The sequence below is a fragment of the Neopelma chrysocephalum genome, unplaced genomic scaffold (genome assembly GCF_003984885.1).
Source record: "Neopelma chrysocephalum unplaced genomic scaffold, ASM398488v2 Primary Assembly neopelma1_96921, whole genome shotgun sequence".
Taxonomy (NCBI): Eukaryota; Metazoa; Chordata; class Aves; order Passeriformes; family Pipridae; genus Neopelma; species Neopelma chrysocephalum.
This window is the reverse complement of record NW_020925564.1, coordinates 264,327-279,887: the sequence shown is the minus strand read 5'-3', so window position 1 is coordinate 279,887 and position 15,561 is coordinate 264,327. Positions and strand designations below refer to the sequence as shown.

At 42.2% G+C, this 15,561-nt stretch overlaps 1 protein-coding gene across 1 annotated transcript in view; it reads left to right on the top strand.

Moving 5' to 3' along the window:
- Window positions 1–1,837: 1,837 nt before the first annotated feature.
- OXCT1 (3-oxoacid CoA-transferase 1) overlaps window positions 1,838–15,561 on the top strand; it is an 87,156-nt gene continuing 73,432 nt past the window's right edge. The window contains exons 1-3 of the mRNA XM_027670578.1: window positions 1,838–1,971; window positions 6,013–6,121; window positions 7,485–7,575. Of these exons, the coding sequence (XP_027526379.1) occupies window positions 1,900–1,971; window positions 6,013–6,121; window positions 7,485–7,575 (272 nt within the window). The 5' untranslated portion in view covers window positions 1,838–1,899. The remainder of the gene's footprint in view (window positions 1,972–6,012; window positions 6,122–7,484; window positions 7,576–15,561) is intronic.

The following is a 15,561-nucleotide window of genomic DNA, read 5'->3' as shown; positions in this document are numbered from 1 at the left end:
TGTAGCACCTGATAAGGAAAAGTTAGAAACTGTAATTTATGTAAGTAGAATAACCAGCTTTGCATAATAGATGTTCCAAATAGGTATTAATACTCATGCACATATGCAGTTAGCCCTTTTCCTTCAGTCTGCAAGGAGGAATGCTGTTGGAATCCCAAATAGTGCAAACTCCATGCAAAATAAAATGCTAGCTGGGTATGTAACACTGAACACTTTGATAAGTTTGAGAATGCACAGTATTGGTTTAAAGGAAGATAATTTATTGAACTGAAAATAATAAACTTACTTTATTGAACTGAAGAAAATAAACTGAGTTTAGACAAGTTTTTCTATGCTTAGGGAAATTTTGTCATGAAAGGAGACATGACTTAAGGAATTTACATGTGTATATGAAATTTAGGAGGAACCAAGCTTCAGAAGTCCAGCCCCGTGAAACTTTTCTGCTAATGCTTAGCCCTGGAAGAATACAAGCTGTGCTGTTATTTTGTTTTTGATTCATTAAGCCTCTATAATTTATAGCTTTTGACAGCTGGAACTGGCCCAGACTTAACTGACTAGCTAAATACGATGAATAACTAGAAAAAACTAACCAACTGAAAACCTTCACAACAGTCAAGGCATCACCACCACACTTCATTGGCATCTGCAAGGTTTGTCTGTTATGTGAAATATAACTGCAGGTACCACCTTTTAAAATGGATAGGAGTGTGGCATGCCATAGGCCGTGAACCAGCACCTGCAAGGCTGGACCAATGCTCTCAATGAAATGGACAGGGTGTGTAGCACATTCTTAAAACCTTGGTTTCCTTGTAAGTTATCCTGCTGCATGTTGATTACTGCAATGGCAAAGTACAGAGAGGCTGGCAGCTGCAATGGAAACAGCCTGGAAACAAGATGAGGAACAGCATGACCTGCCAGAAGGGTGACTTGTCATGCACATGAGAACTTATTTTCCTGCATCTGAACAGCTTCTTGCATTTCCTGTGAATCTTTGTGTTCTATTGGCATTGTTGGGGCATGCATTGATTATTTGGGGTATTTTTAGAGAGCATAAATAATGGCAAAGTCATGCTTTGAATTTTCCTCCTAGAAGCAGCAGAAAGGCCAGCAGTTCACATCACATGATGCTTAAGTGAGCAGACATCTATTCTAGTAATATTTTCCCACCCAAACATAGCATCCAAGTGCCCTGTGGAAACCATGTGCTTACTGGAGCCTGGCTCACCCCGAGGGCTGTGCACTGGAAACGTAAACCATTCAAAGCCTCTGCCCTTCCTTTATTCATGTGGTGTTAGTCCTCGGCCAGAAAATGATAGGGCAGAAATTTAAGCCACCTTAACTTGCAGGGAGACAGCTGCGATGGCGCATCTGAGCTGTCCATCGGTGGAAACCGTGGAGAGGAAAACAGGAAAAAGGAAAGGAAAACAAGAAAACCTGTTGTTTATTGAAGTGATTGTAACAGTGATGTAACATTGAGTGCTTTGCCCACCCGTGTGGGCTCTGGTGGTTTTTATGAATCAAACTGCTGTCTGATGGGCCGGCGGTGTCAGTGGCAGCTACAGGAGTAGGGGCTGCTCCTCCCCGTGGGACAGCGCCCGCGACGGGCTCCCCTGGGCTCGGCAGCGGGGGGAGGCTGGACAGCTCTCCCGGCTGCCGGACGGAGCCGGGCCGGGGGGCTCCGGCAGCCGCCACCCCCGGGCCCCCTCAGCCGCCGGCCCCGCCTCGGCCGCACCGACGTCAGCGCGCGTCAGGGCCGAGCCCCTCGCACTCCCCCGCCCGCGGGATCCGCCGTCCCGCCGCCGCCGCCGCTCCCCTCGCCCTCCGCCGAGCACCCGCACCCGCCGCCTCGGCCCGGCCGCCGTCCCTCACTCCGCTCCCCGACAGCCGCGCAGCGCGAAGATGGCGGCGTTCAAATTCCTGCTGCAGCCCCTGGGCCGCCGCATCCTCCTGCCGGCCGCGCGCAGGGCCGAGGTAAGGGCGGGGGGCGGCGGAGGAGGCGGCTCAGACCTCTCAGACCCCTCCGCCTGGCCCTGCCCGCCGATGACCTCGGCGGGAAACCCGCCCGCAGCCGCCCATGCCGGGACCGCCGTGTCCCGCGGGGGTGGCCGGAGCCCCGGGCGGGGGTGGCCTCCCCGCAGCCCCGGGGGAGGCTTTTCCCGCCCCACGGGGCCGCGACGGGCTTTGTTCGTGAAGGGTCTGTGCCGAGGGAGCTCCGTGGGCGGCGGGCGGGAGGAGGGAGCGCAGAGCGCGGCCCCGCGGCAGGGCCGGCCCCGGCGGCGGAGGGCGATGCTGTGACCTTGGGAGGGTGGCATGGACGTTTGGCTTGGAGGTTTTTTTTTTTGGTTTTATTTTTTTTTAACATACTTTTAAAATTTATTTCCCCAGCATTTCAGAAGGCAGCACAGTTACAGCATGTTACTGTGTGTTTCCACGTTGCCCTCACCGCCCCGGTGCCTCCCGGGGGCGGGCAGCAGGTGTGCGCACCTCGCTGGCAGCCCCGCCATCTCCTGCTGCCCACAAACGTGTGGTGTGCGGCCGTGCAGCTCCCTCACTCGCTTGCTTTGCCCTTCCTGGGAAGCTTCTGCCAAACCTCACGGCTCTAATGGTTTCCAGCCCACATGGCCAAGTTATTTTCTTTCTCTCTTCAGCCAAAAGTCTCTTTGTGACTTTTCTTATTTTATTTAGGTGAAACAGCTCACCTTCTCATGCCTGTGTTTACTCCTCCTGATGATAAATCTCAGCACATAGAGCTTTCAGTTTTTATTTTGCTAAGTCACACTTTTGCTTTTCCATAAAATTTACTTCAGTTCAATTGGTTATTCCAAGAACTCATCCATCCCTGTGTTACTTTCTTAAAACTGGGCTGCCAGAATTGCTGCCAGCTCCTGAGATCTTAGCTTGCTGCTCCAGTGTGCAGGAGAGCATGGGTGATCCCTTGGCACCTCAGCTTCCTGAAAGCCCACCTTTCAAACAGCAAGGGGGTGGGAAAGAGACTGAAAGGAACATATTTAATATAGAAGGGCAGATACTCTTATAAGAGACGTACAACCTGTGAAGCACGCTTGTGAAATACGTACTGCTCTGTTCACCACTGTAGCATGCACTCAGGAAGATTAAAGAAAAGGTGCCACGTGGCCTCTTTAAAATATTTTCCTGTGAGTGGGTACAAGGACACAGCAGAGCACTGGCCTCCCTCCAGCCCTGGCCCTCGAGCCTGCTTGCAACCCAGTTGTACTGCAGCTCACAAGGCTGCCAGCACTTAATATTTCTTTTGTCAATTGCACACCAAATGGGACCAGGAGAGATGCTCTTTGCAGCTTATTGTCATTATGAAAAAATGTTTCTAAGACAATCATAAATTATATGATAGTTTGGGTTGGAAGGACACTTAAGTCCTCTAGTCCAAGCCTCCTGCAATCAGCCTGGACATCTTCAACTAGATCAGGTTGTTCAGGGTCCCGTCCAGCCTAACCTTGGATGTTTCCAGGGATGGGGCACCCACAGCTTCTCTGGGCAATTTGTTCCAGTGTCTCATCACTCTCATAGTAAAAAAATTTCTTCCTTATACCTAGTCTGCATATACCATCCTCTGGTTTAAAACCATTACCCTTTGTCCTGTCACTGCAGGCCCTACTAACAGGTTTGTCCCCATCTTTCTTATAAGCCTTCTTCAAGTATTGAAGACTCTCTGGAGCCTTCTCTTCTCCAAACTGCATAACTGCAACTCTCTCAGCCTGTGCTCACAGGGGAGAGGTGCTCCAGCCCTCTAATCATGGCTCCCCTCTGGACGTGCTCCAGCAGGTTCACGTCTTTCCTGTGCTGGAGACCCTAGAGCTGGATGCAGTGCACAAGATGGGGTCTCACCAGAGTGCAGCAGAGGGATAGAATCCCCTCCCTTGACCTACTTGCCACACTGCTTTGGATGCAGCTCAGAACACATTTGGCTTTCTGGGCTGTGAGTGCACATGGCTGGATCATGTCCAGCTTCTCATCCACCAGCACCCCCAAGTCCTTCTCAGCAGGGCTTTTCTCCCAGTCTGTACTCATGCTTGGGATTGCCCCGACCCACATGCGGCATGCTGTACTTGGCCTTGTGGAACCTCATAAGATGCCCATGGGCCAGTTCTGTGAGCTTGTGCAGGTCCTTCTGGATAGCATCCTGTCCCTTGGGGTGTCAAGTGCAGCACTTGTCTTGGTGTCACCAAGTTTGCAGGTTTGCTGAGGGTGCATTCGATCCCTGTTCGTCATTGATATTAAACAGTCTTGGTCCCAGTACAGACCCCTGAGGGATACCGTGTGTTACCAGTATCCATCAGGACTCCGAGCAATTGACCACTACCCTCTGGATGTGACCATCCAACCAATTCCTTGTCCACCAAACAGTCCATGCAATCAAATCTATCTCTTTCTAAATTAGAGAGAAGGATGTTGTGGGGGACCATGTCAAAGGCTTTAGAGAAGTGAAGATAAATCCGTAGCCCTTCCCCCATCCATATGAAGTCACTCCGTCATAGGAGGCCACTGGGTTAGTCAGGCAGGACTTGACCCTGCTGAAGCCATGTGATCTGTCCCAAATCACCTCCCTGTCCTCCATGTGCCTTAGCAGAGCTTCCAGGAGGATCTGTTCCATGGTCTTCCCAGACACAGAGGGGAGGCTGACAGGTCAGTAGTTTCCAGAGTCCTGCTTTCTGCCCTTTTTAAAGATGGGTAGAAGGTTTCCTTTTGGGCAAGTCTCAAGGGACTTTACCTGACTCTATGACTTTTCAATTATGATGGATCAGTGAAGAAATGGTTGTAGTATGATTTGGCATGTGGAAGGCTCTTGTAGTCTTTCTCACCTGACACTATTTCTCATGACCCACATACTGATTTTTGATTGAGCCCATCAAAGCAGAGGAACATCAGTGTTTCCACTGGGAAGGCTGTAAGCTTCCATTCAGAAAGGCTTTTTAATATTCAATATAAACTCTCGCAGCTTTAATTTTAGAAAGAGGACAGTTTGTGTAATCTTGAAACTGAGCCAAAAATTGTTGTCCTGGTTGTAACTGTATCTTAAGGCAACTCTTCAGGGAAGAATTGGGCTATTGTCTTTAAAACATTGGTAGATTACCTTGTTTGTTTATTAATTTTTCTCCCTCTTTCACAATCTAAAAATTTTCACTTCTCAAATAAGAAGTGGAAACACTAGTAGATAGTACTTTAGCTTCCAGATTTTCTCAATTTCTTGAGACTGTATCAATGTAGTGACTTAAATGACAATTTTTTCTGGTGCCTGAACAAGTACTTGGTTAGTATTAGTGCATGGTATTAGTGGGAAATACTTAAAGGGAAAAAAGGTGACTGTGACCTAAGAACGTAATAGATGAGTTATTATGACTTCTCTGTAATGGCTTTGCATTTTGAAGTGTCTGTTTGGGGGTGGGACTTACATTGATTTCCTCTTGCCCTCCATCTGTCACACATTTTTTGGAGTCTCCATGATTCTGGGCTGTTCTTCAACAACACAAAGAGAGCCTTAGACTCTGTTAGGAAGCATTAAGACTATGTCAGGAAGCTGGGGGAAGGTTCACTCTGTTGAAGGGTGTCCCTGCCTACTATACTGCCAGTACAACACTGTCCTTCATACTGTTCCTTGGCTTCCACTCAAATTTTGTGGTGATGGTGCCTCTCTGCTTCAGCAATTTCTGTTCATGTTTAGTGTCTGGATATCTTTGAAGCTCCACATGGCAGTATATAGGTTTGAGAAGTCTGTGGATTGCTGTAATTCGTGCTGAGGAATTGCATTTGTTAATCGGTTTGCAATAAGTCACAATTTGTCAGCAATTCAAGATGGAATTCTTTTGTTTTAGAGACCTGTGGCCTTCTTTCCCCCACTTCCCCATGTTAAGTATTTACAGTAGCAATATATTTTTTTATATATTTTCCCTCTCATGTAACCAGAGGCATGGTTTTCATTATAAAGCTACCGTATAATGCTTTTTGTTCATTCGCTTGTTTCTTTTATTGTTCCAGATTTGTGGATGCTATTTTTCTACCAGCTCTCGTCGCAACACCAAATTTTATACTGATCCTGTTGAAGCTGTAAAAGATATACCCAATGGGGCAACTATACTTGTTGGTGGTAAATATTTAAATTCTTGAAGGATGCAGACACGTTCTGTTAATGAGATACTTTTTATTCATTTACCATGTTTCTTTTAATATTAACTAATTTGAGAATTCATGGAATTGCATGGTTTTTTAAAGAAGTGGTTTCCTACTCTGCCCGTGAGGGGCATATTCTTTCAGTGAGAAAATCCAGGTTGTGCCTTAGGGGAGGGAAGAAGCCTCAGAAACATCATTACTTTTCTTTCCCACTGAAAAAATGTTGGACTCTACTTGTTCTAGTTTGAATCCAGAAAATCAACATGGGCTTTTTCAAGATAGCATAGTTATTTCACGATTTGGTTCCATTATTTTTATGGTAACATTCTCTATATCCTGTATCCGCCTCTCCTCTCGGTCTCTGTGACCTTGAACAAATTGCGTAATCTGCTTTCGCTGTTAGAAGTGAAGATATATATACTTATAATACTTATCTATGTTACACTTAATCGTTATGTGTGGCATTTCCAGAAGAGTCAAGAAGTTGTGTCGTAGTGACTTTCACTGTGACTTGAGCCTTTGAATATTTTAGATGACTCCACAATTTCATACTGTTCCATCTGTGTGAAGAAAAGTGATTTCTCTATTTTGTAGGTTGTTTTGATATTGAAGAGGTAATGAATGTAACATTGTAAAACATGAGAAACCTCGCTGGAGATGTATAATGAGGCAAAATTCCTTCTGGGAAATTTTTTTTTTGTTTGGTTGATTGTTGGTTGGTTGTTGTTGTTTGAAGAAAAGATCTGAGGCCACAATAGGTTGGACTTGATGATCTCAGAGGTCTTTTCCAACCTGACTCTGATTTTGTGAAATGGTAGTACCTGTAGTGTGACATGGTATTTCACTTTGGGCATACTGGGTTCTTGCATAACCAGTGGGAGTGTGAGGCACCTGTGCCTGAGTGGAGATTTGGGTTACTGTGCTTCCAGTTACACATCTTCCCAAAGGTGTTCAGATTCCCTGATTTTTATCACCTAATTATAGGCTAAGCTGTATGGGATGTGCAGCAGAGATCTGAAGGTTGAGTGGGTAGAAAGAGAAGGAGAAATAATGAGTACAGAGGTTAGGATGTCAGGAGAGCCAAGGCCCTGGAGCCCTTCCCCAAAGGCCATTTGTGTGTGAGCAGAGCCCTGATGGCTAAAAGGCTTTCATGCAAACTGGGAAGCAGTCTGACCAGGAGATCACAGTACTAGGGTGCAACTCTTTCCAGAAGTGTTGATTTATTTAGTCAGCTAAGGAGCTTGTTTTACTCAGAAAAGATTTTTAATTCCCAGACTTCTAAATAATCTGTGTTCTTTCAAACAGTTATTACATATTCAGTTTTCTTGTATTTTTTGTAGGTTTTGGATTGTGTGGGATTCCTGAAAATCTCATTGGGGGTTTACTGAAGACTGGAGTAAAGGGAATAACTGCAGTCAGTAACAATGCAGGGTAGGTATTCATGTGCCTGTGGTTTAATAGGTGCAGAGTAAATATTCCACTCACAGGAAAATGCTGGTATATATGAAAAACCTTTTATTTTCACCATCATAATTTTCATATTAACCACACAGCTTGGTTTGAAAGTGTTATTTTTGGAATGAGCCCAGGGAGTACAGTATGTATGTATACTCAGCCTTGTCAGGGAAGAGCTGTCACTGTTGTAGAGAGTTGCAATTATGTATGTTTATATATATTCAACTAGTTGACTGTAACTAGTTGACTGAAAATTCTGATTTAGATGCTTTAAATGTACTGTCAGTGATTTTGTGTTTGTGCTGTGAATTTCCAAATGGTGATATACTTTTAAACTCAGTTTGGTGCTTTCTGACCTTCCTACTGTATTTTTGTTACTTTAAAAAAACCCCAAAAACAACACAAAAAACGGTGGAGAACATCTGTGATAAAAGAATGGAGAGGCTCTTTAATAAGTCTTGAAATTTTTGATTGATTTGTTAAAATATTTACACATTAGTGGGTTTGACGGTGAGAATAGTTCTTCGACATATAATTTCTCAGCTTCTCATTTGGCCTAGTTTTTACAGCAGCTGTTCATTGCAGTAGACTCCACAATACCTAATGATCTTCATATAGAAAAATAATTACAGCCATTTCTGTTGAATGCCTTAAGGAAACAGAAATGAAATTAAATAAAAATATTGATATGCAAAATATGAATTGCACATTCATTGGATAAGAGATTATTTGTGTTGGTATTTGGTACATACACAGAAAAACTTAAGCTCCTTAGGATCTTGTGGGAAGCAATTTCTGCTGGAAGAAGGAGAGGGAAAGAGACATTTTTGAGTGGAAAGATCAATCAGTAGGGATCATTAACTTTCTTCATAGTCTAATTTTGAATAACACACATATATGTACATAGAGAGATTGCACAGATGTTTCTGAGAGGGAGGCAAAGGTTTGACTGTGAGGAAAAGTGGAAAGAGGAGCACTGTGGAACAGAATGGAGAAGAAGATGTTTTGCATTGTTTTCTGCATATAGTTTGTGATGTTATAGGGTAGAATTAATTTTGATTGAAATAGTGTTAACTTTGCTGAAAACTCTTTGAACTTTGAGGCTGAAGTGATTTCTGTAAAGCTTTTGGTTGCTGGCAGGAGAGCAAAATTTAATTCCTTTTTTTCCTGGAAACCAGTTTTCCATGAACATTTATGAAAGTCTGGGGAGTTCCTCACAGGACAGTGTAACAATTTGAGAATGCTCAAGGACATCTAGAGTTTTCAAAAAGTCTAGTTTTTAAAAATACAAGTTTTGCTTTCAAGTTGAACAGTATAATTTATTTTGAAATTTAATTAATAATAAAATACTTGTTTCATCTGTTGTTTTTATTTATTGAATTATTGTTATATGGAACTTAGCCTACTATAGTTTGGTAGGATTTGGGAACCAGGTGAAAACACAAGTGTTGTCAGTAATAAAGTCAGAATTCTCATTGCAGCAATTGATACAATTTCTGCTCTTCTAATTAGCATGTCAAAAAGCATGCTTTTCTAATACTGTTCATCTTCTAATACTATGTCCAGAAGTATAGTGGTATGATCGAGTATTGCAATACTAATAAATGTCTTTACAACTGAAGTAGTGCAGCAGTCATATACCCTGCAACAGTAGTATTCAAAGGGTTAATTGTTCCTGTAATATAGAGATGTCAGACACTTTGTGGGATGAGTAATTGGCCACTTTCAAGATGCCACGGTGATTCAGTGTATTTGCTTTGGTGACATTGTGCTGCAGTTGATGCCCTGCTGTGTTTCAGCTTCCTGACTGCAGCTGTTTACTTCTAGCAAATGGGAGGTAATTGGTTGTGGCTAGGTTTTCTCATCCTGCAGTGGGGTTAGCAGGCAACTTGTTATTGGAGCAGGGAAGGAGCCAAGTACATAGACAGACCACCTATTCTGGAGAGCAGTGCAGCTACATGGATTAAGTTACATGCCTGTGAACCACGGAATGTGCCACAGAGCTATCTGTTTATAACTAAAATAGCAGCAGTGGAGACAGCGATTCGCTTACATCTAGGGAAAAGCAGTAATTAGGAAGTCCTGAAGTGTTCTTGCCAACTCTCTTTTAGCTGGAAAGAAGGTTCAGCAAAGCCTAGAAATGCTTGGCAGTCTCTGGAAACAACTTTAAAGGAGTAGGATGTTCACAAGTTCACATCCTACTTACTGTTCTGTGCTGCAGTGTAATGGGGAGGAGATTCCTCCTGCAAGAACTTGTTCTAGTCATGTAATTGCTGGCAGGTGAAGTCCTTGTTTTGGCCTTTTTATTGGGACCCTGGTTAGAAACATCATACTGCTAAACTTACTGTGTGCTGCTGTGCATTGCAGTAGTGCTCACACTGTGTGCTAGACAGTGAAACAGCACCTTTAAGAGCAGTTACTGTTTTGCCAAGCCAAACAAGGCAAAGTGTTTGAAAGGGAAGCAGTACAAATATCCAATACCTCTGGTATTTACACAACTTGCAGGGGAAACTAAAGCTTGTGAACCAGGGTGATAGCGAAAGATAACCTTGATAGGTGGGTGTGCTTCTAAAATACAGCCTCTCACATCTTCCCTTATAACTTGTTTTGCTCGTATAGTTCATATTTTAAATAGTTCCTTTACACTGTGGTTTTTTAAGTCCTTTAGATTTAGAGTATTTTGTCTTAGTAAGCTACCAAAATCCATTTTATTAGAGTTTTGCTGCATTTTTGTTTAAATTTATTCCATTCTACATATGTCAGTAGGTCCTTGTTTTAAACATTGATTCAGTAAATTCCCAGCATAGTTGTGATTGGTATACAGTACATTCTTGCATGTGGCTGTTTTTCCATCTGCTTGTAACTTCATGGTATCTTGTTGCATTCTGATTTCAAGTTGCTTGTAACGTGGGAGTTGGAGGTTTCGGGTCAGCCTATGCTAAGACTTCCCTAATGCAGGCTATCAGACCTGTTGTTTCAGGATCTGTGTTGCAGCAAAAGATGTGTTCTTGTCAGCATAGCCAAATATTTGAAATGAAAGTTTAAATAGTCGAATGAAATTATTGTTTTTAGTTAATTGCGCTTAATGAAATGGATAACTAATTTTGGGTATAATAATAATAATAATAATGGCCAGTCTTCGCGAACGAAGATTTGGGGAAAGGTCTTTTACCTTTCCAGCCTGCGCAATGGATTTTTTAGGTGAGACACAGCCTGCGCTGAACTGAGCCCACCCTTTAATCCTAAGGTTCATCTGCCGGGGCCAAGCAAGCTTGGACAATGGCAGTGAGGTCCTCAGGACGTAGGTTTGTTTAGAGTGACCTTCTCATAGATGGATGGCCTCACAGGGCTAACGGGCTCCATCTGCCCGGGGGACTGGCTGGATTCGAACCTGGGTCGCAGAGGTGAGAGTCCTGCACGCTAACCACTAGGCAAAAAAAAATTTTGGGTATAATCATATTCTGACATCAACACTTCCACTCTGTCTCTACCACCTTAGTAAGCTGAATTTGTGCTGGATATAACTGAAGCCTACCATCTGTGGTAGCTACACATGTGGTCTGACTGTTCTGTCAGAATTGGACTTTGTCTGTTTTTGAGAGTTAAATATGCATACTTTTTGAATGTGATAGTGTTGAACAGAAGGCTTTCACTTACGCTAAAAATAGAGAAGTCACAGTTAATATATTAATTACTAATCACCTGAGTGATCATCTAAAAGGAGATTGGCAGCATGCAGTCAGATTATCACTGGTTCAGACAGTGTTCTTAAAAGGCATTACCACCTTTTGAACCTTTGGTCTCTGTACTCTTTTTGAAGGTCTTTTGAAGTTACAGTATTATACATTAAGAAGGAGAAGTATAGCTTTGACATAAACATTTGAACTGTTGGTCATGATGCCTGAATGCAGTTACTTAGTTCTGTGGAGCATAATATTCTTGTTTTCCTAATGGGCTGGGCTATTTGTGGTTCCCAAATCTCTATAAGGCACTACTCTATGGGATCAGATGCAGTGGTAAACTTATGTACCCCATATTCTAAAGCACAGAAGGTAGTTTTATATTCTTAGCAATTAAATGTTTTGAATTCAAGACAGGTTTGATAAAGACTTTGTATTTTGAAGTTTAAGGTTTTCTCATTTTTCAGTCATTGCTTGGAATTGTATGTTTCTGTTAAAACCAAAACGTGTCTGCCATCTTTGCCACAGACTCCCCATTTTTTCTTGCGTGTAACTCCTGTGGCTTAATTCCATCATTATTGCTACTAAAATGATCTGTCTGTCTGTCTATCTATCTATCTATCTATCTATCTATTTATCTATCTATCTTTATCTATCTTTATATTATGTTTATTAAAATATGTTAAAATGTCCATGTATAGATAAAAGTATCATCAGGTGGAAGTTGCATTCCAAATTCACAGGAAGTTACAATGTTTTTCCGCATAGTATTAGGTATTAAGTGATTTTAATGGAACGAATTTGACAATCTCTTGATTCAGAAAGCTAAAATGTAACTGAAAAAGCCTGAGAGACTTGGAAGGAGGCTTGTATGTACAGAAAGATGGGATCAAGGTGATACTCAGAGTGTCTTAACATTGCATGTGTCATTTTTGTGTATGCATAAGAATTCTTTAAATATCCCAATTAAATTTACTTTCAGAAGTGAAATACAAGGTTGCCCAGGACTCTTATCTCACTTGATAGAGAGAGAAGAGTGGGGTTCTGGAAAATCCTGCACATGGCAAGTTGCCAAAATCAAGAGGCAAGGTATATATTTTCAGTGGAGTTGATTATTTGAAGCAGTTTACGTTTTTTTTAAATTATCACCATTCTTCATAAATAATCTAATGAGATGCTTTTTTACAGCTCTTAAATTGGTGACACTGTGTGAACTGCAAATCCCTGAAAATCTGCCCAGGTCATCTAGCTAATTTTAGTGTGGAGGTTACTTAGGATTTTGGCAGGGCAAATGGTACTAACTTTGCACTACATGGAACTATTTAGAAATCAGCTGTGGAACTCAGCGTGGTTGAGGAAATGTGTCAACTTGGTTACAGAAGAGTGACAATGAAAGTTAAACCTATCTTTCAGCCAAGTGACTTTTGAAATATGAGGCATTAATGACGAAATTCAAATATTTATCAGATTAACTCTATACTATATAAACTTCATTGTGAAGGAAAACTATGGTGAATTTTAAAAGTTCTCAGTAGTGTTGTTTTACTTGTAATAAATACACAGTATGCCATTTCATAACAAAAAGGAATGTGGAAGAAGGAGATCTTGCTGCTGATGTAACCATGATGTAACTTTGTCCTCTTAAAAGTTATCTGCCTTTGAACCTTTGGATGGACTGGGCCTATATGCCTGCACCCATCATTCTCACAGGGTATTTTTGGGGGATGGTAGAGGAAGAATACTTCCATTTTGCTGTGAAACTGAAGCTGAGATGAACTTATGGGAGCAAAGAGGACAGAGTTCCCATGAGAAGACTGAAGTAGCACAGGGATAAGAGTACAGTGCAGACACTGTAAAGAAGGAATAGAGGGGGATTAAGGCTCGGTCATGCCAGTTTACATGCTCGGCTTCATGATTCCCCACAACCACAGCTCCCTTATTTTCTTTTTTCTTCCTCCCCTCAAAGTGAAAGAAGTCCCAGGCTGATGAGCTGAGAGATTCAGTGCACTGTTTGTCTTTTGCCATGGACTGAAAAGTTGATGAGACAGTTTATGTGGTTTCTGGGAGCAGTGATCCACTGACCCATTTTCTGTTCTACTTCTTCCTTCTCCTGACCAGGACTACCTTAGCATATGGCAGCACTCACACTTCTCTCTTCCTCCTCCTTTCTCATCACCTTCCCTGAGAGAACTTTAGCCTCTCTTTTCTGCCTTCCATTAAACAATTTGCAATTGGACAGGTGGAAAAGTGTCCTAGGAAAAAGAAGGTGGTTAAGATAGTGTCAAGACATTTGGCTAAAGACAAGAATCAACAAGGCAAATAAACCTCATACCTCTGAATAATTTGCCTTTCTATGAACTGAATCTGTTTTTCTCTCTCTCTTTTAACTCCTATTCCTCACCTTGCCCTATTTTGTGTACCCATCTGGAAGTGATGGACAGAGAAGAAGGAGAAACAGAATATCATTTGAGCTGACTCCTTAGTACTCTTCCAGTGTAATACATAGGGAAATTATTGTGGGACATAGTCGCATTGTTATAAGCCAGCTGTAAGACTGGGAAAGTAATCAAGAACTATTACGTGACTGATTGTCCACATTAATTATGCCCTTGGTGTGCCTGCACTTGTGTTCAGTGTCTTCTGGTAAAAGCCATCTACGTAGGCATCTACTCATTTTCTGCACAAAGAAGGATCTCTTTCTGGTACTGCCAGAATTATATTTTATTTTTGTGGACCTAAGAACACAGATGGTACTTTCATCCACATACCTTCTTTCATGTTGGTAAAATTTCATGCTATAGTCAGGCATCTCTGAAAGCTTAAAATTGTGTTACTAAGAAACACAAAGTGATTCATGCATTCCTGTAAGTTGGGGGCCATATCTGGTCTTCCTTAGGGATTGTGGATCTATCTGAAAGCATAATTGCATGTAACTTGGAGATCTTTTGAAGACTGAGAAGCTGATGTTTACAACGAAAAACAGCCTCTTCTACATGGAGAATGATAGAGGAAATTGTTTTCTAGCCTATTGCCAAGAAAATTTCTAGCTCTGGAACAAGTCCATCTGTTACCAAGTTTCAAATGTTGCTTCATTATGCAGCACTTGGACTTGCTGAATGGCTGCAGAGACTGCTCATCTGACTCCAGAAGCTGACTAATGGCTTTACATAAAGCGTTCCCCAGGAATAGAACCAACCATTAATATGCTTTTTCTCTGCAGCAACAACTAGTTGCAGGAAACATTAGTTTCTGCCTGAGGTGGAGTCTTGCCCCAGGATTCATATTGCATGCTTTTCTTTCACAATCTGTAGTCTTCAGCGGTGACATAGTTACCCTGCCATCTTTCCAGTCCCCAGATTATGAGAGGAGAAAGGTTAGGTAGGGTATCATGCTGGCTTCTCATTGGTGAATGTGTTTTAATTCTCCAAAACTTAAGATATTCATGGTAATTTTTCATAACGAATGACTTTTGGCCTTGTGGGGTCTCCCAGAAATATACTGTCTCAGGTTCTGGAGAATCTTTTAACAATGACTGTAGAGGAACACATCGCTTTAAGAGATGTAGCAGGAAGTCCTTATGCTAATTCATGCTGCTTACCTTCCAGTGAGGGGAGCCAGTCTGTTCTGACTACTACCGCTTTTTAAAGATATATATAGCTGTCTTCACAAAGGCAGAGAGAGAAGAGAGTTGTAATTATCTCCTTTTACTCAAAAAACCCCCAAACAATAAGAAATCATTTGTCTTGTGCCAGAGTGTGACATTCCAAGCATCCTTTTTTTGTGCCTAAGAATGAAATTTGCTATCCCTTGCTTTCTCAAGGTGTGTAGGGCTTGTTGATGTGTGAGCCTTTTATCAGCTTGGAAACTTAGGTAATCTCTTCTTCCCTGTGATGCTCTAGAATGTGTTTTGCTTGAGCCACCAGACAAAAAGGTCTGAGGGCTGCAGATTATTGTTTATCTGCAGTGAAACATCAACATGTTGCCTTTGACTTCCAGTATACTGGAGATATGTGGGCTAGACCTTTGCAGTCATCTTTGGCTGCTTTTTTTAATTAGAAAAGGCAGACATTAGTTTTTGACAGGAAGGTTTTGTAGGTATGAGAAGGACAAAACAATAGGAAGAAATGTTGCTAAACAACCAGACCTCTGTAATTTTTCTTGTCTGCATCAGTAGAAATGGGGAACTTCGGTCACCTACATCCTTGATGAGTGCCTAGTTAGATCTCTTTTCCGATATATATTTCTTGTATTCTGTTGATTTACATTTCATCCTAATACAGAA